This window comes from Gopherus evgoodei, chromosome 1 (assembly GCF_007399415.2).
Source record: "Gopherus evgoodei ecotype Sinaloan lineage chromosome 1, rGopEvg1_v1.p, whole genome shotgun sequence".
NCBI classification, from domain to species: domain Eukaryota; kingdom Metazoa; phylum Chordata; order Testudines; family Testudinidae; genus Gopherus; species Gopherus evgoodei.
The window spans coordinates 76,324,954-76,348,080 of record NC_044322.1 but is presented as its reverse complement, the minus strand read 5'-3'; the positions used below and the strand labels follow the sequence as shown (position 1 = coordinate 76,348,080).

The window sequence follows — 23,127 nt, the reverse complement described above, 5'->3', positions numbered from 1 at the left end:
AGGTGATAGAGCTGCAGAACAGATGTAAATAAAATAAATAGCACCATAAAGCTAGCTCTTATCACTTCATATTTACAATTTTAATTGTGACGGTACTGAAGAAGTGCTAGGTACTTTCCAAGCAGAAAATGATGGTCCTTGCAATGAAGGACATACAGTGTTGCCTCTAAGAATTCTATTATTTGAAAATCAATATGCTAAGTCACAGGTAAGGAGCTATACAGAGAACACTCACGCATATTAATTTTAGGCACTTTGTTTTATTTTCCAAAAAATTGTCTTTATATATAAACCATTTCATTCTCTCTCAAAACATTCTACAACTATACAGCTGTTTGCTCCATCATTTGCATAGGAAATACCACAAATACAAAAATATGGGGGGGGAGGGAAAAAGAAGCAAAACAGTAACCAATTTCTGCATGTGTTTCCATGTATAAACATTTGAAGCCTTACAAAATTATTTACATCATTTGTCAACTATTTACAATTAAGAGCAATGTTTCTATCTATAACAAACAAAAACTATAATTTATCAAGTGTATGTAAAATGGTCTTAAAAAATGTCTACCATATACCACAAAATAAATAAAAAGACAAACAACAGTTTTAACAAAAGTTATGTTTTCCTTTGAGACCCTTTTTTGGCTTTTTGGTTGTTCATTCCACCTATTGTTTGACATCATGAAATCACAGTTTGTGAATTGCATATGTGTATTAGTTGTTTCCTTTATGTTGTAGATACTTCGGCCAAGTCCTACAAAGTGTAACCTCATTTTTTGGCCCTTCATTTCCTATTTCCAGACAGAATGCTGTCGACTAAATTCACTGTTGGCATAAAAGGGCAAAACTCCTTTGACTTCAGTTGCATCTATTTATGTCAGCAGTGACTTTTGTCCAGTGTGTGTCAATGTTAACAGTGGATTAACTAAATTGCACAGTAACTTTAAATAAAATTACTGTATCCTTTACCTTCTGGTAAATTACATGCAACATCCACATGAAACTAGATCATACAGGTGCTAAACCAGCTTAACATGTCAGTCTATGAAAATTGCATCCTAAATCCTTCTTTTTAAAGTGATACTAAGTTTAGCTTATAGTAAGAGGTTTAACATTCTGTATACTGTAACTATCCTCATTATTTAAGCTTCCAACATTTGCAGTTCATTCTAAATGTTTTGCCCTTTTAAGCATTCTGAAAACTCAATCCTGTTTTGAATATTCAGTGCACAACATTTATGTTAACAGGTACAAAATGTCTGAATGGCTAGTTCACTTTTCTTCAGAAAATGAAACTAAGTTGGTAATGTTTTGAGAGGTATTTAAATAAATTTAATTGAAAATGTGCCATATTATCAAATGTACATCTGAATTTTCAGAGGATTCCTAGAAAACTTTTGTAATAAAACCTAAAAAGCTGATTTGCATATTTACAAAATCGTTGTCATAGCAAACATGCAACATACTGAACAAACTTTTTGTTCTATGGCTGTTTATGAATTTTTCTATACATTTTATCTGCACAGAAAGACAACATTTAAAAAAAAAACAACACACAAGTACTAAATATGTCCAGTAAAAACCTGACAGATTACAATTCATGGCTTGTCCTCTGTGTTCATTCGTCTATACCCTCCCATTAATTCATTTACTAAACATTGCCACAATAATGACAGTGCTTTGGTCAAAACACCGTAAGAAAATAATCTATAATGATGCAACGTGCTGAAACATAATACTTGAGATGAAACCTGCTGACTAAAGCCATATACATGATCAGAGCAAACAAAATAAATGACTGAACACTCTGGTACTATGGTACAGTGTCTTCCCTGTTTCCTCATAAATATACAAAATATACATTTCCAGTTTCTTTGGAGACTTTATGGATAGTCAGTCAAAAATTAAAACTAAATTCTAACCACATGTTGAGAGTCACTGGGAAATTGCATAGATACAGACAACCTCCACGTCGAACCCAACGTTTAGTTCTGATGTCTCTTCATGTGCAGAGCCAGGTGGTCAGAGCGAGAGAAGCTACGATTGCACACAGCACACTGGAAAGGTTTGGCCCCTGTGTGCTTCCTGTAGTGGCGTGTTAACTCATCTGAACGAGCAAATCTCCAGTCACAGCCATCCCAAGTGCATTTGTATGGCTTCTCCCCTGAAACATTTGGAACACACAGAAACAGATGGTTAGCGGTGACTCCACAGAAGAAGAACAATTAACAAGAATGCATACTAAATACCAATAGTTTGCACTTTAAAGGTGGGGGGGTGGGGGCGGAGGAAGAAAGAGAAGAGTGCTCATGGTTCCTGATGATTTGCAGATATATTTAATACTCACAAGTTAATCTTTGCTACAAGTTCACAGAATTTTGTTCTTGAAATTTGTGGTAAACAGACACCACTGAAGAGACATGTAAACATAACCTAATTATATCCCATTACAAAAATATACACCTAGAAATAATTACATGGAATTGAAAAACACACACCCTTCCTCACAATGAGAGGTGGTAGAGAGCATCATACTACAATCTGCTCCAACTTAATATACAAATTATTTAAAAAAAAGTGACAAGAATCATACATTAAAGAAATATTTTTAAGATCTAGTTTACATGTGGAGAAAGTTACTATAAGATTTATAATATAGAGATTTAAGAGCTTCTGATGTGTAAGTAAAACTAGAATTTCTTTATGCAGTATGTAACAAATACAACTGGGATAATATTTTCTAAAACAAAACAAACAAAAAGGTCAGCTAATAATTCTGCAATAAAATCTTGTGGCCTTCTGGCTTAGGACAACTGTATATAGAGAAAAACATCTAAAAGACTCAGGCCCAAGTGTTCAAAATTGGATGTCTAGAATTAGGTGCTTACATGGCCAGATTATTCAGAGGTGCCAACCCCCTGCTGTTCCTATTAACTTACATGGATGTGGAGAGTGCACAGCTCCTCTGAAAAAAATCTGACCACATTTATAGAGGCGTCTACTACAGATTAAAGTGCCCAGCTTTAGGTAGCTAGATTTGAACATATTGGCCAAACTACCTCAGGTATTTGCATTAATGCATTTCAGAATTGAAAATTGGACATTTTAAGCACACCTTTAATTTGTAGTTATGTTTGTTGAAATACTGGGGAAATACCAAGTCAGAAATCACCTTGAGTTTCTTTCTCTACAACAGGGAACCAGTTATTTAAACAAAACACTCATCTGCTTTGAAGCGGTTATGTATGTGATGTCACCCTAAACAGAGAGAAAACTTTTTTTTTTTTAAATATAAATGGAGAGCTAGGATTGCCTATTTATAGGATCACTGCTAGAGTTACATACACTGAACTACTCTATATTCATTTCAAAGTGTCTTTAGATCAGGGCTCTCGAATTCTAATTTTTAAAAACTTGTTACAAGTAACCCACATGTTAACAGAGAGAGAAGGTGGAATTTATTAAAGCACTCAGCTTTGACTTAACTGTGCTGCCACTGAAGTGAATGGTAAAACTTGCATTGACAAATGGGAACAGAGTTATGTCAGTGCCATGTCCTTTGGAAAATCCCATCCAGAGTATGTTGTGTATCACCTTCCTCCTAGTTTTCAACACATGGAGCTTTCGCCACTCCCATTCACATCCAATAACAATCCTCACAAACCAACTACAGTACTTGGAAAGTATTTTAATGTAGGTGTAGCAGGTGGAAACAAGGAAGAAAGCCAGCACCACGTGACCAGACAGCTCATTTTGCACCATCAACAGCCCAGAGAACACCGTGTGAGACCCGCCCCACCATGTCAGAAGATTAAGAATTTAGCAAAAATTAAGGTTCTGTTGCTTGACAGCAGAAGGGCTAAGTCCCTTTTAAAACAATCAAAATTATAAAATCCATCCTCCTTGTAGAGTTTATGATGCCTTTTATGATCAACACTTAACCTACTGCAAAAGGAGAGACTACCCCCCAGCCCCCCTCTTCATGAATGGGAAGTAACTCCACATTGGCAGCACATTTGCACTGAATGGAGTCTACATCAAAAAACCCAGCAACTTCTTAGTGCACAGGACAACCAAGAATTATTGCTAGCACTATCATCATTGAAGTGTATCATTCTTTAAGAGAAGCACACTTAGGGCCTGATCCACCTCCTAGGAACCTAATGAGATTCTTTCCATTGATGTCCATCCCATTCCAATGGAAGATGATTTAGGCTGCAACCAGTTATAGCTCAGTATTTGCTCTGCTTGACTGTGACCAATGAACATGGTAAGGCATCATTTGTGATCGCACCTATGTCCCAGACAAGACATACTGTAGATGAAAATAAGGATGTTGTGTAAACCTGACAAGCGAAGCACTACCAGAAGAGCCAGTTGAGTTAATGTATTAGAATCCCAGAGGTATAATGGCAGAAGTCCGGTACAGGATCTCATGCAGTACAGTAATCATCCTTCCAATATCTAAACTGGGTCTTCCTATAACTTGCTCCATGGTTGTTAATGCAGTCTTTAGAACATTACATTGCACATGACATGGACACAGAAGCAGCGGCCACTTGTAGGTGTGCTTTGTGGTAAAACAGAAACATAATCATACCTCTTTTGTGGAACTCAACAGCAGATGTGCTTTCTTTAAGAACATTATAAAGTTTTTTGGGGATCTGACTTCAAACACTTTTTAAACAGATGTTTTATTTTGCTTATGACTAATTTTTAAAAAACCAAATAGCAGCGTAGATAATGTGGCTCTCCGGCAGATACAGATGTTCTTTTAATATAGTCTTGTATTAAAGGCTGCCTTCTTGTACTCAGCACCTCAGTTGTTCCAACCTTGTCCCATAGATAGCAGCAGAGAGAGGAGGAAGAACTGGGAGACACCTCATCAGGAAGGACCCACTATCAGAGGATTTTTTAGAGTTATTTTTGTTTTGGGGGGAGGGGGGAGAGAGGGAAAGTTATACTAGCTGTAAGGGAGGCTGTGGATATCTACATAGATTTTGGGGGAGTAGGGTGAAGGAGATACAAAAATTTCTCCACAATTCCTAAATTTGATGTTTATATTACAAGTCACTTCTCTTTTCAGTTCAGTTGTAAGAGCTATGTTGCTTGCCACTTGGTAAAATAAGTTCAGAAGGACCCCACTAGTTGGAAGAGATTTAAGGGGTAGCTCTGGACACTGCTAGCTGTTCTATGTACACAGAACAGCAAGCCAGAAAACAGAAGAGAAACTTTTGATTTGAAGAAAAATCCCTGTTTCTTTTTCTTAATCAGATTTGACCTTTTAGCCCTCTTTCCCCTCCCCTCCCTCAATTTTCCCTCCACTGAAATGTCAACAATATTTTTCATCAAAAATGTCAATGAGCTCTAGTTCCCAGCAGGCAAAGTAGGCTTGGATTTGAAAGTGGCCACGGTTTACAATGCTGCTGCTATTCCTGCACAGGTGGGGTGGAGTATCAGGAGTTTTATGAATGCCTGCACTGCAGCGCACTGAACACATCTGCAAAACCGCCTTGTGTAGCTAGTGTCTGCTGTGTATACCACCAACCCCAAATATACTGCTGGTGGGATGAAATAGTGGTATGCAGACTTGTATGCTTAAGTTACTGATATTTTGGACAGCAGTAACTTGTGGCCTTGTTGAGCATAAGTTACTAAATATCACTGTGAAATCCTGATTCCACTGATGTTGATGTCAATGAAAGGGTTTTTTGCCTTCAGCAGGTCTTGGATTTCACCTCAGATTTCCAGGTGAACATCAGCTGTTCCCAGTGCCTACCCTGATTGCTGCTGATTATGCCACAAGACTGTGGGAAGTTTCATAATAATATAGCAGGTTACAGCAATGGCAGCCTAGACAGCTATGTGCTGCTGCTCTGCCCCATGCTGCGATAGCCCCACCTTGGTTTCTCCAAATTTGAGCTGTGAAGAATTTCATTGAGAGTATGCATGGAGGGGATTGAGTAAGTGTAACCCACACACTTCCTGGCTATGGTGTTGTGTCCCATCTAGTGGCACCGAGATCTCTTAGAGAGATAAAATGAGTCTTCCTTACAGCCTTAGCTAATAAGCAGGGGGCTGTTAGCTCATGCTGTAGCAGCTCATGCATTAAGCTCCCAAGGTCCCCAGTTTGATCCTGCCTGCCAATGACCAGGGTCTGTTGACATTTCATAAGCACCTCATGCAGTTTGTTTTGAACACTACTACTTTTATGTACTAGAAATTGAAGCCATAACACTGCCCTTTACCCCTACTATGGCTAGCAGCGTGGGAACTGAGACCTAAAGAAAAAATATATATATAATGTATGAAAAAAAAATGTATCTTTTTAGCTCCGGTATAAAGGCCCAGCTTATTTTGGAGAAATCTAAGGTGAAATACTGAAAAAAAATAATAATCTATGTTTGTGATGCTAGTTTCTGTTGGAAAGTTCTTGAAGGGAATCAATTTGAAATGTTTTTCTTTTGGGTGTGGGGAGGGAGAGGCAAGTGAAGATAGAGATTAAAAACTTGTTTAAAAAGGAGAGCAAAAGAACAACTAACCCCAGTACTGTTTAATCTTTCCCAATCCATACACGTTTGTATCATATTTAGTGGGAAGAAGAATTTGATTTAAGTTTATGTGGCAAGGAAAAAAAGAGTTAAAGTTACTTTAAAAAAAAAAAGTGATTCTTGTTCTTTGCCATACTGATTTTAATAAGCAGAGGAATCTGTTAAAAAAGTTATAAAGCCAAGGAACATTGAATGCTTTATCCACTATTTTCATTAGCTACATAGTAATGTAAAATTTGTTTACTTTAACAATTGTGTTAAATACAGTAGCTGTACAGTTTCAGAAATAGTTGGTTTCCTCTAGCAGTTTAGAACTTCTGGGTTTAACATCCTATAGAATGCCATTGGTCATCAAATACTAATGTACTATAGTTCAGTTACTGGAACATGATCACTGTATCAAACAAATATTTCACTGTAAAAAGCAAAAAGAAAAAGCTAACTCCTCCACTTCAGGGGAGCTTCCATGGGATTTGTTAAAATGTCAACACTGTTCAAGTAAAACACCATGCAGGAAGCTGGTACCGAGTTCTAGCCAAATAGCACACTCCAGGCCTTTCTTCCAAAGCCAGAAATATTATACACAGCTCTTCTGGGAAACAGAACTGCTTTCTGTTGAATTATATTTCAACAGGATAGAGGTTTCATACATTTACTTGGATTTTTGCATCATCTCTTTCCAGTATCACTGATTTTAAGTATTTTGTTAGGCTGTCACATCACAAAATGTATTTTAAGTTCCTCGGCCATTAATATGTATTCATTCTCACACACAATAAATAAACGTATTTGTATAACATGTGAAACAACCTTGTACTTTAGTGCAAGTGTTTAAAAAACTTTGCTGAACACTAAACTAGTTTGGAGAAAGCACTTAGCAAGTGATAAGGAAAATGTAACTTGAAAACTTTCTTGTAACTCACTTGTCTTTAAAAGTAAATATTAATGGTGTAAAGGTTAGAGTTGTCAAAAGGAGACTTTGATGTTCATAGGAGGAATGCTACTGAGTATGCAAGCCTTCTCTGTTACTTCACTAACACCCCCATTGCCCAAGTGGTTCCCAAACTTTGGCCAACAAAGTCCTTGCTGGTCACTGCAGAGAGCTGTTTGGTCACAGGGAGGTGGCCCTCCTTAATTTAAGATGCTAAATCACATTAAAATAAAATTAATACATTGATTATACTAATACTATTTCACCACATAAGCTACTGCTGTAGATGCCACCTGGATGTTATTCAGTGACCAGTGGAGAGAAGCCCTGCTCTATTAAAATCTTTCTCAGCAAAACACCATTTAAAAAGCCCCAAATAGTTAATGAAATTCCCAGTGACAATACAAGAAAATATGCTTCTGTTTAAAAAAAAAATTAAAATTAGTGACTATTTAATCAATGAATTTTTCTATAGCTGGGTTTATCTTTAAAAATAAGCTAAAAATTACAAGGCAAGTTTCACTTTGCTGCTTACAGTCAGGTAACTAAATTTATATTTTCCCAAGACACTGATCATTCAATAGCTGCTGTTCAGTGTCCATAGTTCATGTGGAAACTGAGCAGAGTTGGGTAGAAAATGGTTCTCGTCTCACACACATTTTCAAGAGTTAGAACTTTTCTTCCCCACTGTGAATTGGGATGAAAAGTCAAAATCATTCATAAACAGAAAAACTAATTCCCTTTCTCTGCCTGAAATCCCATTTCAGGTCAATTGAAACATCGTTTTGATAATTTCAACACATCTCATTTCAAACTTAAAAAAAAAATCCTTTTAAACTTGTCAATCACATTAGCTTAAGTTTCCAAACAAGTCATTTCAAACTGGAAAAGAAATTTTCCTATAGAAAACTGTCAAAATGTTTTCTTTGACAATTTCAATTCTTCCCCTCCCAGCCCCAACATTTTTTCAAGTTGGGAAATCTAACCAGATCCTGTTTTGCAAACAAACAGTTTTGGTTTCAACAAATGAGATTTCTTAACAAAAAGCCAATTAATCAAAAAAGTTCCCAACCAGTTCTAGTGCTGAGTACCTTTGGGGAAGAAAATAAAATAAAAAACAAACACCACACAGGTTAACTTTGGGTAATCAAGTTTGAAAATTTTGGCTGTAACCTACAAGTGTACATGAAGTAAGACTATTGGGGGAGGAGGGTCTGAAATGTTACCCCACTGTCCTGTGTTTTGTTGCATGCAGAGCACACAATGATGTGGTATAAGTGACTTACCACCACATGTTTGGAACAACCACATTATGAGTGAATTATACTGGTCAAAGGATTGTCCATTATTTATATCTGACAATTCCCAAAAAGAGCGGTATGTCCTCTCATCTGTACTGTGAGGCACCTAAAGTGAAATCTTGACCCTATTAAAGACTCCCAGTGACTTCAAAAGGAGGCCAGGACTTCATCCTGGGTCCTGCTCCAAGCTAGTTTCAGACAAGACAGAATGGTGGGGGAGGGGACAATGGATAAACAATATAGTAAGTATGTTCAAGGAAAAACAGCAGTAAAACAATAAAATTACCTAGTTACTCATTAATTTTAAGAGGAACTAGATTGTGTGTGTGTGTTAGAACTTTTCTAGGATACTAGTTTTCATATCCTTCCACCTCTAGAGCCAGTTTGCTTTAGTTACCAGATATGTTGAGGCCTGTAACTTGACAGAAAGGTTAGAACTAATCTTTTCCAAGTTTACCTGAAATAGCTTTTCTGTAGAATATGATGTCATGGTTTTAAGCCTATCCCCCCTTCCTCTCTGACTGGACTTGAAGTAGTTGCTGGTGTATTTGTGTGTATCTCAGCTCACCTATGGAATATAGCACAAGTTTCCAGCCTTGACAATTTACCAGATACAAAACATATACACACACACGCACTTTTAAGTTTCCTTTTAATGTGTAGTATAACACTACTTGAAAAAGGTGTTAAACCAGATAAATACAATATTTTAGAGCCATATGACAGAAAGCATTAGTCTCACTGATGGGAGAGGGAGATCCAATTACTGGTTAATTAACCAGTATTTTGAGCTCCTTCTACCACAAATGTGTAGAGACAAGAAAACATTAGTCTTAGGTAACTGAAGAAGGTGGATATGCACGTCAAAAGTTAATCACCAAATCCTAGTTTTCATTCTTTTTGTGACTACAGACATGGAGAAGACATTATCTCCTCATCAGCCAATAAACATTCAGAATTCCCCAATGCTCTGAAGCACTCTTATTTTGTTAAGTGTTGTCTCATGCAGCTCTAGGATTACTGAGGAATCTTGACTGGCTTGTGAAGTTGTTTATTCTCTCTCTGGTATAACATTCTGTTATAGCAGAGATGGTCTCTCCTCAAGAATATAGGCAAACAAAAGCCAGGGAATTCTAATTTTTAAAAAGTTGATTCATAATAAATCCATGCCATCTGCTATGTGTGTGTATTTACATGTCATATGGGAGAAGATGGCTGCCAGAACTGCTTTGGAGTTTTCACACCTACAGCTCTGGCACTTGTAGGGTAAGAGGTTCCCCTTAATGAAATGTAATAAGTTTATACTACAATCCTTAAGATCTCTACCAACTGTATGTATATTAAAAAAAAATTGCCAAAGCAGTAGGTTAAAGCCTTCTTTAACTGAAGGCAAAGTACTGTATACTTGCCAAATGAAAGGTTTCAATATGTCCTTAATCAGAGTTGTTAGAGATCACTGAATATAAATACAGTCTGACAGGACAGGAATGCTGCTACCAAGATACTCAGACTAAACTAGGACATTAAATGTTTCTAATCTTTCACCAATAGGAGGTTCATGTCAGCTAGTAAACAACCAACAACATTCACCCCAGAATATATTCCATGGAGCTAGAGGAGATTCATTTTTCCAAGTCAAGCTCAGACATTAAATTACAATATGGAATGTCTAATCAAATAGAAAGTTTTAATCACTGGTAATTGCTGTGAATCTTGGACTGTATTAGCGTGTGTTGGTCAGTCTCAGAACGGAACTATATTTAAAGCCAGTCTCTTAGGTCATCAGTTGCCTTATCAGGAATCAAATATCCTGGAAAAGAAATTTAATCCTCTCAGGGAGCAATTGACAGAAACAGTTTTTAAGCTTTCATGCTTAGAGAGACTTTTTAGGCTTTTAATCAAGAAGAGAAATTGTTGGACTAAAAAAAGAAAATCTAAAAATCTAACATAACTGCTCTTCACCTGACACTTCCTTGAATTAATTTTTAAAAAATTGTGCCTGGACAGTGGGAGATTTTTTTTTTTTTTTAAAAACAGTTCTGGGTCATTCAGTCATACCAACATAGACCTGACTCTGATAAGACTTTGCCTCAAAAAAGCACAATATGTTAAAACATATTTCACTAAAGCCATAATTGGAGATAAAGAACCAAATCAATTAACCTTCATGGCCTATAGTCATTCAATGAAAAGTCAGAAAAAACATGTTGGGAATTTCTCCCACAAGCAACTAATGGATTATGGAAAACTCATAAAAGATACCAATTACTCTCCATTACTACCGAACTGCTCTTTTGAGCACGTTATTTCTGCCTTAACATCTGCTGATCACTTTGTTGACAGTATTTTAAATTTTGCTTTGCTTCACCTTTCATTATTCTAGTCTATTACTGACAACGTGCATATCAGGCCAGAGCCCGAACCCCTCCTGCAGTCAAACCCCCTGCCCTGAGCCCCTGCCACACCCCTCCTGCACCAAGCCCCTGCCCTGATCCCGCTGCTGCATCCCAAGCCCCTGCCCTGATCCTGCTGCCGCATCCCAAGCCCCTGCCGTACCTTGCACCTTGACCCCCTTCCCTGAGCCCCCTGCTGCACCCCACACCCCAACCCCCTTCCCTGAGCTGCCTGCCACACCCAGCACCTCAATCCCCTGCCCTGAGCCCCCTGCCAGACCCCTCCTGCACCCCAATCCCCTGCCAGACCCCTCATCCCTCCTGCTCCCCCTGGGGGCACTGAGGAGGTAGAGTTGGGGTGGGGATTTCAGAGAAGGGGTTGGAATGGGGGCAGGGAAGGGGCCGAGGGTGGTGAGGGGAGGTGTCAGTAATGCAGCCCTTGGGCCAATCTACTAGTCCTCATGTGGCCCTCGTGGTCATTTGAGTTTGAGACCCCAGGTTTACATAAATCAACCTTAAAGTGTTATTATCTCCAACAGGTAAAAACAAACCAAAACAAAAAAAAAACACAACAACTTCCCTTGTAAAGATATGAATAAAATAAAAAAAAACTTTTTACTGCCATTTCTAAGAGGCAGGCCCCAAAAGATCTCTATGATAAGAATTACCATATTTTACACATTAAGTAATTTTATTTGAAAAAAAATCAAAAAGTGCTGATAATTACAAGAGTCAAGCACATAAGGAGTATTAAGGTCTGTGAGATTAGCCTCTCCTGCTTTATGGCTCCAGTGCATCCAGGGTGCTACTTTCCAAGATGTTACAAACGAAAATCAGTATATTGGTAGAACAGTATTGTGGGTTAAGGCACAAAAAAGATTTGGGTTCAATGAAACTCAGACTTCCTGTGTGACATTGGGCTTGTCACTCTTTTGCTCTGTGCCTCAATTTCCCATCTATAATTGCACTTCCTTATCTCACAGTCCTCCAACATTCTCCATTGTCTTTGTTTCTAGGATCAAGCAGAGCAAGCTGAATGCCTATCACAGGGGTCAGCAACCTTTCAGAAGCTGTGTGCCGAGTCTTCATTTATTCACTTTAATTTAAGATTTTGTGTGCCAGTAAAAACATTAAAATGTGTTAGAAGCTCTCTCTATAAGTCTATATATTATATAACTAAAGTATTGTCATATGTAAAGTAAACAAGGTTTTCAAAATGCTTAAATTAAAATGCTGATCTTACACCACCAGCCCACTGTCCGCCTGGCGTTCCCATTCACCTGGGCTGAGCAGGGCCTGTGGCCAGGACTCCAGCTGGCAAGGGGCCGGCAGCCAAAACCCCAGACCAGCAGTGGGCCGAGTGGAACCAGCAGCCGGGACCCCAGACCAGCAGTGGGCTGAGCAGCTCAGCCTGTTGCTGGACTAGGGTTCTGTTCACTGGCTCCTGCCAGCCAGGGTCCTGGCCGCCGCCCCTTCTCAGACCGCTGCTGGTCTGGGGTCCCAGCCCTGCTCACACAGAGTGGGTACCTACCTTCTCCCTGCTTTTAGCCCATTCTCTTCCTCTCTCTCTGTGCACTGAGCTGAGGGTGGGAGTGCACTGAGAACAAGGCTGGGGATTGGGGTGCAGGGTCTGGCCAGGAGCTAGAATGAGGGAGGAAGGCTCAGGGTTGGGGCAGGAGGTTTGGGTGTGGAGTGTTTACCTGGGCAGCTCCCATTTGATGCGAAGGGTCCAGGTGGGAATGTGTGTGTGGGGGGGAGGGGGGGGGAAAGACACAGTTTGCAGGAGCTTTCATTTGGTGCTCAGGGTGGGGCTGGGTGTGTGTGTGTGGGTGCAACAGAAGAGGGTTGGGGGCATGTGAGGGGGTGCAGGAGTCAGGGCATGGAGTATGGGGGAGCTGGGTATGTGTGGGGGTGCCAGAGTCAGGGCTGGGGTTCAGGGGAGGTGTAGGGTTCAGGGCAGAGGGGGGAGTTCAGGAGTCAGGGCAAGGGGTTGGATGTGTGGGCTGGAGCTGTGGGTTCGACAGCGGGCTGAGCGGGGCCAGCGGCCGGCAGCAACGTGCCATTAAAAAAAAGAAAAAAAAAAACCAACAACAACGGCTGGCGTGCCGTCTTTGGCATGCGTGCCATAGGTTGCTGACCCCTGGCCTATTACAGTGCTCAGTGTGTCTTGGAAGGTTGAACCTCATAAGCCTCTTCCCCTTGAGTGGGGAGAATGAAAGAAGAATTCCAACTACCACCCTGCTCCCTCTTACTAGCCTTCTCGTGACAAAATCCTTGACCTGCCTATGCTGAAGTGGAGGAAGAACAAAACTGGCTCCTCTAATAGGAAGGCAGTAAAGCCACTGGCACTTGTCACCTTCCTTTCAGACCTCTTGCAACCCTTTTTGTAAATGTATCTGGGGAAAGGCAGGAGAGCTGGGCATGTTTTGCAGAGGGAGGGATATAGATAAGATAGAAAAAGGATACTTGGGAAAGAAGGAAGAGAAAGAAATAGGAAAGTGGGGGTGGAGGGAAGAGAACGTCAATCACTAAACAGAAAAGAAAAAGATTAAAATGATGAAAAAACAGCAAAGGGAGAAAATTTAGTAAAGCAGGGGAAAAGCAAAGAGTGAAGGACAAAAGCAAGAGACTCAAAAGTAATATTGAAATTAATATCAAAATATTAACAAGTGACTATGTGGCTCTCACATACACACACTTTTGACTAAAAGTACCCCTCTACAAAATCACACAATTTGATTTCCTCACAGTTCAACAGCACCATTTGTGTTTTATAAACAGTACCAGGTCAAATATACACAGATGTGTATAGCTCTGGTCAATGGAAGATATAGATTCCAATAGGCTGCTCAAAGCCTGTTGTCCACCACTGGTTCTGACTATGACTGACCATCATGTCAGTAGATCTAAAATTGGACTGTGAAGCCATATATTAAAATCAAGTTAACATCTTGAGGCATTGAATAAAATTAACAGTTATCCTAAGCCTATATAAACATTTGACGTAACTAGGGATGTTGAAGTATTTTGACTTGATCTCATTTAAGGAATGCTATTGCTCTTGAGGTATCTGGGCTGTCACTTCCCATCACCACATAGAAACTATCTATAGATCTAGCTTGTAACATTAACTGCAAAACTATTTCATCTCTCTATTAATGGCAAACCCACCATGTGATCAGAGAACATGCCTGTACAAAGACTTTGTACCGAAAGCCAATATGCAGCTGAAAAAACATCCTCAGTGTGTGTACCCTGACGTGTACAAAACAATGATGGCGTTTCCTCTAAACAGAAGAGAATACATCTCTGAAACATGCAGCTGCTCACAGAAATGAAGCACTGGAGTGTACAACTGTAGTGCACTGTTACAGGTGAGATAACTCAGACTTTAGTGTTTAATAAGACCTCAAGCATATCACTACAGGGGTGGGGGAGACAGTAGAGTTGTTAATGGGGGAGCTGTTGAAGTATGTTCAAGCAACATGAAATAAAGTTAATAGGGTTTATTAATGCACAATTATCTGCTTTTCTTTGACATTTGACAAGTTTTTCAAGTTGGGCACATACCTTAAGGCACTAGCATGAACAACTAATTTTACTATAGTGTAGCCAATAGATGCGTTTTAAAAAAAAACAAACAGGAACATTATATGCTGGTTGCACAATACAAAAGCTATGAAACTAAACTTGTCCTATGACTAACAGGTTAGTGTATTTTAGAAGATAATATAAAGAGGTTGAAGAAACCCATCTATACTGAAAGATGCTCCTACATGTACACTAGCACATACTCATTTTAATTAGCTAAAGATGGAGGATCAAATGCTAATCCATGCTAGTAAAATAATGCACTGTAGTGCTTTTAAGACATTACTTAAGAGAACTTGACATCTGATCCAAAATCGTTCAGAGAAGGATACAAAAATACATTCTGTACCTTTGTAACTTGGCAACAGCAGCTTGTTTGCCTGTGTTCAATTTTGAAGCTACCAGCTTAACACCAATTAGAATTCTCTCCATAAATTTTAAAACAACTGTAGAGAGACATACCTATTTCAGGAACTACAACACACACAGTAACTTGATTATTTTGGAATACAATTTTCACCTAAAGATTTTTTTTTTAAATGAAAACAGGTCCCTGTAACAACTCTATTAAAATTAAGGGAGCTTTACCTTTGTAAACCAGGGCAGGATCTGACTTATATTTTTACTCTTAAAAAAGGGTAAGGGGGGAAAACTTTCAACTCAGCCATTTCTTATGACCTCATTTAAATGTGACTTATGAACTTGCCAATTAGTTCATATTTGAATGAGGAAACAGACTATGGCTCAAATTCCTTCTTTCAGAAATAACATTTCCCTTAAGTTTGTTCTCAAAGAATGTCTATTAAACTCATTGAAAGCCATTCAGGAGGGAGAGACTCCTAAATAAATACTGTGAAAGGCTGAGATTTTCCAATACAAAGGAAAAGCATAAGGTCTGTTTTGACTTTTAATGGCAGACAAACTTTGCTGCAGGCACTTTTGATTTTAAAATGACAGATTGCTGAAGAGGGTGGAGGCTGTTTGGGAAGAGAGAGATTGCAGCCAATTTAAAAAGGTATTGTCAAGAATAAAGAGAAAACAACTTCAGTGGTCCATGATTACTAAAGAACGGGTTTAGCCAGATAAACAGGCCTGCTACACCCCTAAGGGATTTGAAAGAATATCACACAAAACTTTATTAAACTGGATTAGGTGAGACTCACCTATTAAATTTAAACTTTGAAGGTAATTACTCCATAAAAAGTACATGTATTTTTAAGATTAAAAGAGAAATGTTTAATAGTGTTGCATAAATCCAATTGGTTTAAGGGGGCACACAAACTAAGGGTTGAATTTATACAGACAAACTCATATGCATAGCCAAATTTAGCCCAACGGGGCTGACACCTCCCTTTTGAAGTCAAAGAGAAAATGCTCATTGACTTCTTGGAGAATTGGGCATGTAGTATAGCTCCATGGAGTTCCCTGAGATTACATCCACTTTTACCAAGGCAGAATTTAGCCCTTAATCTTTCAATTCATTAATTTATACAGCACTGGGAATATTAAATGGTGCACTTGTGTTCAGAAAGCTTGCACACAAGGATGGTTTAATTTAAAAACCTTGGATTTTCAAATGGTTATTGTTTATTCATACTCTACAATAAAAGGTAGGTAACAGGAAATGGACTAATATGTTTGTATTTTAACTCTTTGGACAATTTATCCTTCATTCCCCTCCCTAAAAGACCCTTTGTATTAAAGGCTTACTTAAATTCACTAGATTTTATCTGAAGCGGCATTCTTGTTTCTATGAATAGATCAGCTTCCCTGACCTTTGCACACTTAGCCACACTGCTCAGGTCAAATGTCTACAGGTAAAAAAAAAAAAAAAAGTAGAAAGCACCATTAACTTTTACTCATCCATAGCAACAGGTACTAGTGATCACAACTTTGGTAAATATTTTTCTGTATGTACAAGAATATATTAATTTTAGAATTGCTTCATCAGTACTATTTGAAGATATGAAAATTATACATACTTCTGAAAATTGAGTGATTTTTATTTTTACAATTACTTGGTAAAATTACATTTTAAGTTCAGCTTTATTTTTCAGTCTGTTCCTACAGTCACTGTATAATGACAAATTACACATTTTCAATCCAATGTAATAGGGCAGTGGCACCCACTCTTTCCTTACTAAATAATCTGTAAAGTTAGATGAAGGTTGCATTCTATTATATTAGTCAAGTTTACATCCTCATTAAAAAAAATTAAATTACCCTGTCATTAAGCTAGCTAGTAATGAGTGATTATATGTATCACAAAATGTTTGCAACAATATTCTTGTTCAGTCAATTGCTAGTGGAGAGCACTGACCTTTGCAAAATTGCTTTTCATTTTTACTGTGGCTGTGATACAGATAACTGCTTCATTTATGAAAACTGGATTTCCATAGTAACATTTAGCCTCGAGATATTCAGTTTCTTTACAGTCATCAACAATCCACTCATAGTAACTGTTGAATACAAGATCTTTTTCCACAGAGAGGAAATAAGTTTTGTTTTGACTTTTGCTTTTAAACTAAGATGAAACCATGTTATTCAAACAGTACAAATTTAATGTTGACAGGCCTACTACAGTAAGCATTTTGCTTTAATTAGAACCATAAATTACTCTGATTTGAGGATCACATACCCATGTGTAAGTATTTCACATTGGAGTACAGATCCTGCAATTAGATTTAAAGAGGACAGTGGCTTCTTAGCCTAGGTTTCTTTGAAAGACACTGTAATTTTCATTTCAAAGGTTCAGCTAAACTGCAAAAACAATTCTGTATCCAAGTCCCCTGCACAAGAATTATCCTGAACTGTTAAAACAGTTGTTGTGATGTCAGACACCTAATTTAAAAAAAAACAAAAAAAAAATCCCATGTATCTAAACTGAGCTATGGTCTGGATAGAATGGTTCCACTCTTTCCAATACGTGTTGTTTGTAACACCCATGCATGTCGAGTAGAGAAGAGAACCCTTAGTTCACACTAGAGTCAGTGAACCAAACTTTACTCTTCAGTTTATACCTGTGCAGGTCCATTAACTGAGACTGCACGCACGTAGCTTCAGACAGGATTTGGTCTATGGTACGACTATATAGGTTTCGCACCTCAACACTGTTTTTAATTTTCTTACCACTTCAGTAACTCTTCAAATCTCATTTTTATTTCTTGGTGTATTTTTTTTTTTTAAAGTATTTGGTTTTTAAAACATGGAAGTTTAACGCTGGAGAAAGAGCAAATGGAGAAGAATTGTGGAGCTATACTGAAATCTGAGGAGAAAAATCTTAAAACAATAGTTCTGTCAGCACTAGTATTTAAAGCCAAAAGAAATGAGAGTTCATTAAATAAACAGAAATCATATTTATTGTGCTTAATTCAAGACTCAAGAAAAAAATCCAACATCAAAATTTTTCCTTTAAAATTTTTTTTTTTTTTTAAAAAGTATTTTAGAGAAAAATTGAGGGTTTCAAAGGGAATATTTTGCTTGCTTTCAGTTAGTAAATATTTACTATAAGGAATTCAAAATAACTAAACAAAATGTCTTGAAAATGAATGGGTAACTTCAACTTTTATTGACAAAGTTGGTTGATTTAACTGAACTATCTTGAACCTAGCCCATTCTGCAAAATCAAAGAAAGAAAAGATGACAAATCAAACGTTTGCTTTTTCAAAAAGATTCATAACCAAGGAATAAACAAGGAAAGTACATACCAGTATGAGTTCTCAGGTGAGCTTTTAAGTGGGAAGACTTTGTATAAACTTTTGTGCAGCCTAAAAAAAAAAGAAAAAAGAGAAAGCATATCAGCAGGGAGATTATAATGCTCTAGGTTTGTTTATAAAGCCACTCATTCTGAAAATATTGAAAAACAAGAAACCTTACTACCTTGTGGCAGCACAATCATTTGAAGTTTCACATGATTTACTACAGAAAGTTCTTATGGATGGGTTGCTTTACATAATCAAGAGAAAAGGCAATACTTAAGATCCTGGGACCCTTAATTACTTATGTTATACAAAAGGATAGCAGCTACAAGCTAAATACAACTGAGAGTTCACATTTAAATTACATTTGCTACATGAAGAAGCCACACCTGTTACTCAATGATATATGAATGTCACTGAAGAACTTTATTTTTTAAAATGTTCCTAAAGGACTGTCTGATCTTTCCAGGGTATTACTCAATATCACTGTTATTTACCATAGTGCTACACTGATTTTTTTTTTAATTCAAAATTTGTTGTACTATAACATTTACTACATTCAAGATACTATATCCTGTATTATATTTAAGAGGAAACTAGTTTCTATTCAGCATAGTGTTGACATTTTATATTTGGGATCACATATTTCATTAATGAATGATTAACATTTGCTGCTAGATTCATCTTTTAGTCTAGCATACAAAATGGATGGACAATTATAGTTGACAACCGAGGAACAAGTTTACACACTGAATCTTCTGTTCATATCAAGATAGCTATTGTAAGCTGGACAAAGGATATGGCCTTATGTCAATGGACTTCAATATGCCAATTTACACCTGTTGAGCATCTGGCCCATTGCACATTGAAGAAGTTTGCTAGAACAAAGCATAGCCAGATACCAAAGTTGTTCAACATTACCCATCCCAGCCTTCTTTTTTTCCCCCAAAGCTACAAGTTTTGTGATGCAGGGATCCACATACATGTATTTAAAAACAGTAAGAACTGATGTATTATCTTCCAGAAAAATTAGCGACAATTATTTAAAAATTGTAAGAAAAGATGGCACAGAATAATAAGGCTTTGGAGAAGAAGAAAAGTTGATTTGGGTCTCACTGTAGCTGGACCACCAAAGACAGTCACTTCCACCCATATTGTTATCATCAGTATCTGATTTTTTGCAAGATTAAAGAAAACATTTGGGTGATTTATTCTCCATTAGGATAGATTGCTTACCAGGATAATCACAGTAGTGGATACGTCTCTTCTCCAGATCTGGGTTACTCCTTCTATTGTATCTGACTGTCTGGATGTTCTGTGGATTTATTGGCATGGCCACCGGTAAATTTGGATTCTGGACTGCCAGCTTGGAAGCTATAGTCGCAGCATAGGATGGAGGAGGAGTTAAATTTTGTAGCATTTCTGCTTGTCTATCAGGACTTCCGGGCTCTGAACTTGGGGGTGAAGGAGGGAAGTAAGTGGCCTGTGGTTGAAGAAACTGATTTGGCATTGTGTATGTGCATTGGGGGATACCCTGGAATTGTTTCATTGTAGTCTGTGGAATAGCTGAGGAGAGAGTGTTAAGGCCTGCCATGGCTGATGACATGGAAACATTGTTAAGAGAGTCCATTACTGCTGCCTGAGCAGTAGAATTGGGCAAATCTAAATCCGGTGAACTCAAGAGCTGATATAACTGGCCCTGCTGTGGTGTGAGAGAAAGATGAATATCTGGAGTAGGAATCTCCTGCTTGATGAAAATGTTGTTCACGTCGGGAGTTTGGTGAGAGCTGAAGATGCTGGTAAACTCAGGGAGAGCCTGAGTGGGGGTGGGGGCAGGGGCAGTAGTTTCACTCTGATGACTGAAGATGGTAACTGGTTCTGTCTTGATGTGGGTAACACATGGTCTCTGGGATTTGTATAGGCCAGTTCTCAGGTGAGTAATGTCAGGAAAGAAGACATTCATGTTGATACTATAAGGCAACCCTTCACTGTCAGTGAAGAACTGGTCTACAACTGAGGCGCTGTCTCTTCTGTATTTTTTATGTTCAGGGATGACAGGAACTGGTGGAAGCTGAGGTGCCAGATATTTCTCCATTTCACATCTTGTCTAAACAAAAACAAAAACATAATCCACATGATTTGTTACCAAACCATAAATGAGATGGGACATCAAGAACATACATAACCACCACCACCCCGCCCCTCCTTACGTGTACTCTTTTACTAGAAGAGCTAAACAAATCCTGTCTCTTCCACAGGGGAAGTTTTAAATAGTCAGAATAATGAGACATAGTAAAACAACCCTGCCTTTTATAGTTGATATGCTAATCAACAACTTCAAGAACAAATTAGACTGAACAATGTTTATGCAGAACAAGAGTACAAATATTTTAAAGTGTGTCATAATATTTGCAATAGGATAATGTAGAAACGAATTAGATGACTTTTTTTTGTTACAATTCCTGTACTCTACTATTTCACCATTATTCTACAAAGTGTATTGACATTCTTTTACAGGAAGTTCACACGCTTGTCTTTGAATTGCTAACTGTAAAAACCATGCCCTCATCTGACTATTTGAAGGCTAACATTTCAAATATATATTCATACTTCAGAACAGATTTAGAACATAAATGAGAGTTATCTACTGGAAATAAAACCCAAAACAGGTGTAAACTTATAAACAATATAGAACAACAAGGAGGCAGGATCGTGACTTTAAGTTACTATATATTTGGTGTAAGGAGTCCTTTGGACTAGAGTAACAATGTTTTTAAATCTACAGAGAGTCTATAATTTGTTAAGAATGTGATAACCATGTTTCTATTCATGGTCACACTCTAAACTCTTTAATTCCTACAATGAAATCAGTCCCTTAGTGCAGTGGTAGTAGGGAATCCGTGGGTGGTGAAAGCCTGATACATTACTAGGATAGTCATCAGTAAAACATTTATCATGTACTCTCCAATGGGCAAATGTTACATTCCCCCTTGCCCTGTAAAAAGTCCAGTCATACCAAATCCCTTTAGCACCCCGAAAAACAGCAAGCAGCTGACAAACAAAACGTCTACTTAAAAGTGTATTTCAAAAGCCTGTCTCAAAGAAAAAAACAAAACCAAAAAGCCACCACACACACATAAAATGCTTGTCTTTGATCTAGACCCGTCCTTAACGTGCCAGGCTCCTTTTTCCAGCTCTTGTTTACAAGCCAAGGCCAGCTTGCTTTGAAGGCAGAAACATGTATTCTTTGAAAAGATATCGCTGAGCCACAGAGACTGAAATATGTCCCACTAATATTCACTGCCTTGCTTATCAATTCTCGGGAGGGGAGTTCCTCCTTAATCTTAGTTACATTGGAGATAGGGACCGAGTGACTCCGACTGAGATCCCAGGGCAGGGCCCCCCTTATAAATACGCTTTGGAAGGTGCCTCTGAAGAGGTTTGTCACATTGCTCAGGATCTCATAGGCTTGTCTGCTTCGTTTATACAATGCCACTTGTGCCACACAAGGCTACTCACTATAATAAACCGCACACGAAACTATTCAATGAAAGAGTCAAGGGCTGGAAATAGCCTCAAAAGAAGCTCGTTCCTGAGCTAAAATCAGGTTGCGGTTGGCGCTGGCTGATTTTAGCTCTTCCAGCTGTTTGCCTGTGGATCTGTTGCCAAACAGTTTCTGGGACACGCAGAAAGTCCCGACAAGTCTCCCCCCCGCCCCAGTCTAACATGACCCTGCGTGGGCGAGAGAGACAGGCGGCTGCGCTAATTCTGCTGCTGGACAAGTGCAAAGGCAACAGCTGTAGCTTTCAACACCCTCGCGGGGCGGCTCTGCCCCTGCCCCCTCGAATCCGCCTTGAGCGGTTTGGAAGTTCGACTCCCCGGAGCCCCGATCCGGGCACCCCTCGATTTCTAGCAGGTCCCTGGCCGGAGGGCGGCAGCGCCCGGCTGGATCCCCGCCCGCAGCAGGGGGAGCAGAGCGGCTGGCTCTCTGGGAGGCGCGGAGCAGCCGGGGAGACGCGGACCAGGCGCATCCCCACGCAGGGCGGAGAGAGGGGCGCAAGCGGGGACTTCGGGCCCCAGCCCCACTCCCCAGATGGGGCTCCCCGCCTCGCGCTGGCTCCCCGCTGCAGGGCGCCGCCCTGATTCCCCGCCACTGCCCCACCCAGTGAGCGCTGCCCGTGCGGCAGCCCAGCGTCTAGTGGCACGGCCAGGAGTGGGCCCGCCCAAGCGCCTTCTCCTGCCTCACCTGCACCATCTCCTCCGCCGGGATCCTGGCCCCGCCGCCCGGCTGCTGCTGCTGCTTCAGATCCTCCCCAGTGAACATCGCCGCCTCCCGGGCGCCCAGCACGGGCTTGAGCTGAGCGAACACCGGCTCGTCGGGCTGCTGCATGGGACCCAAGCGGGCGCTCATGGGCAACACCTGAGTGGCCATGGCCGAGTGGGATCCCCCCGGAGCGGGCCCGCAACCTCCCCCTGCTGCCGCTGCCTGGGGCTAGGGGATCGCTGCCCTGGCGCTCGCGCCCAGCCCACACGCCCGGCGACAACTCCGCTGGCTTCAGCGCAGCCTCCCGCCGCTCTACCTGGCCCGGGGTAGCTCTACTACTGCCACATGCCCGCCTCTATTTCAGCCGACCCCACCCTGGCCAGGCACAAGGGGGC

The 23,127-nt window shown here is 39.6% G+C and overlaps 1 protein-coding gene across 1 annotated transcript; it reads right to left on the bottom strand.

Moving 5' to 3' along the window:
* Positions 1–240: 240 nt before the first annotated feature.
* KLF5 (Kruppel like factor 5) lies at positions 241–23,127 on the bottom strand. Its single transcript, XM_030566463.1, has 4 exons — positions 22,715–23,127; positions 19,705–20,575; positions 18,478–18,537; positions 241–2,167 (listed from the first exon to the last, which is right to left on the bottom strand). The coding sequence occupies exons 1-4, from the start codon at positions 22,898–22,900 to the stop codon at positions 1,989–1,991; spliced, it is 1,296 nt and encodes a 431-aa protein (XP_030422323.1). The 5' UTR covers positions 22,901–23,127; the 3' UTR covers positions 241–1,988.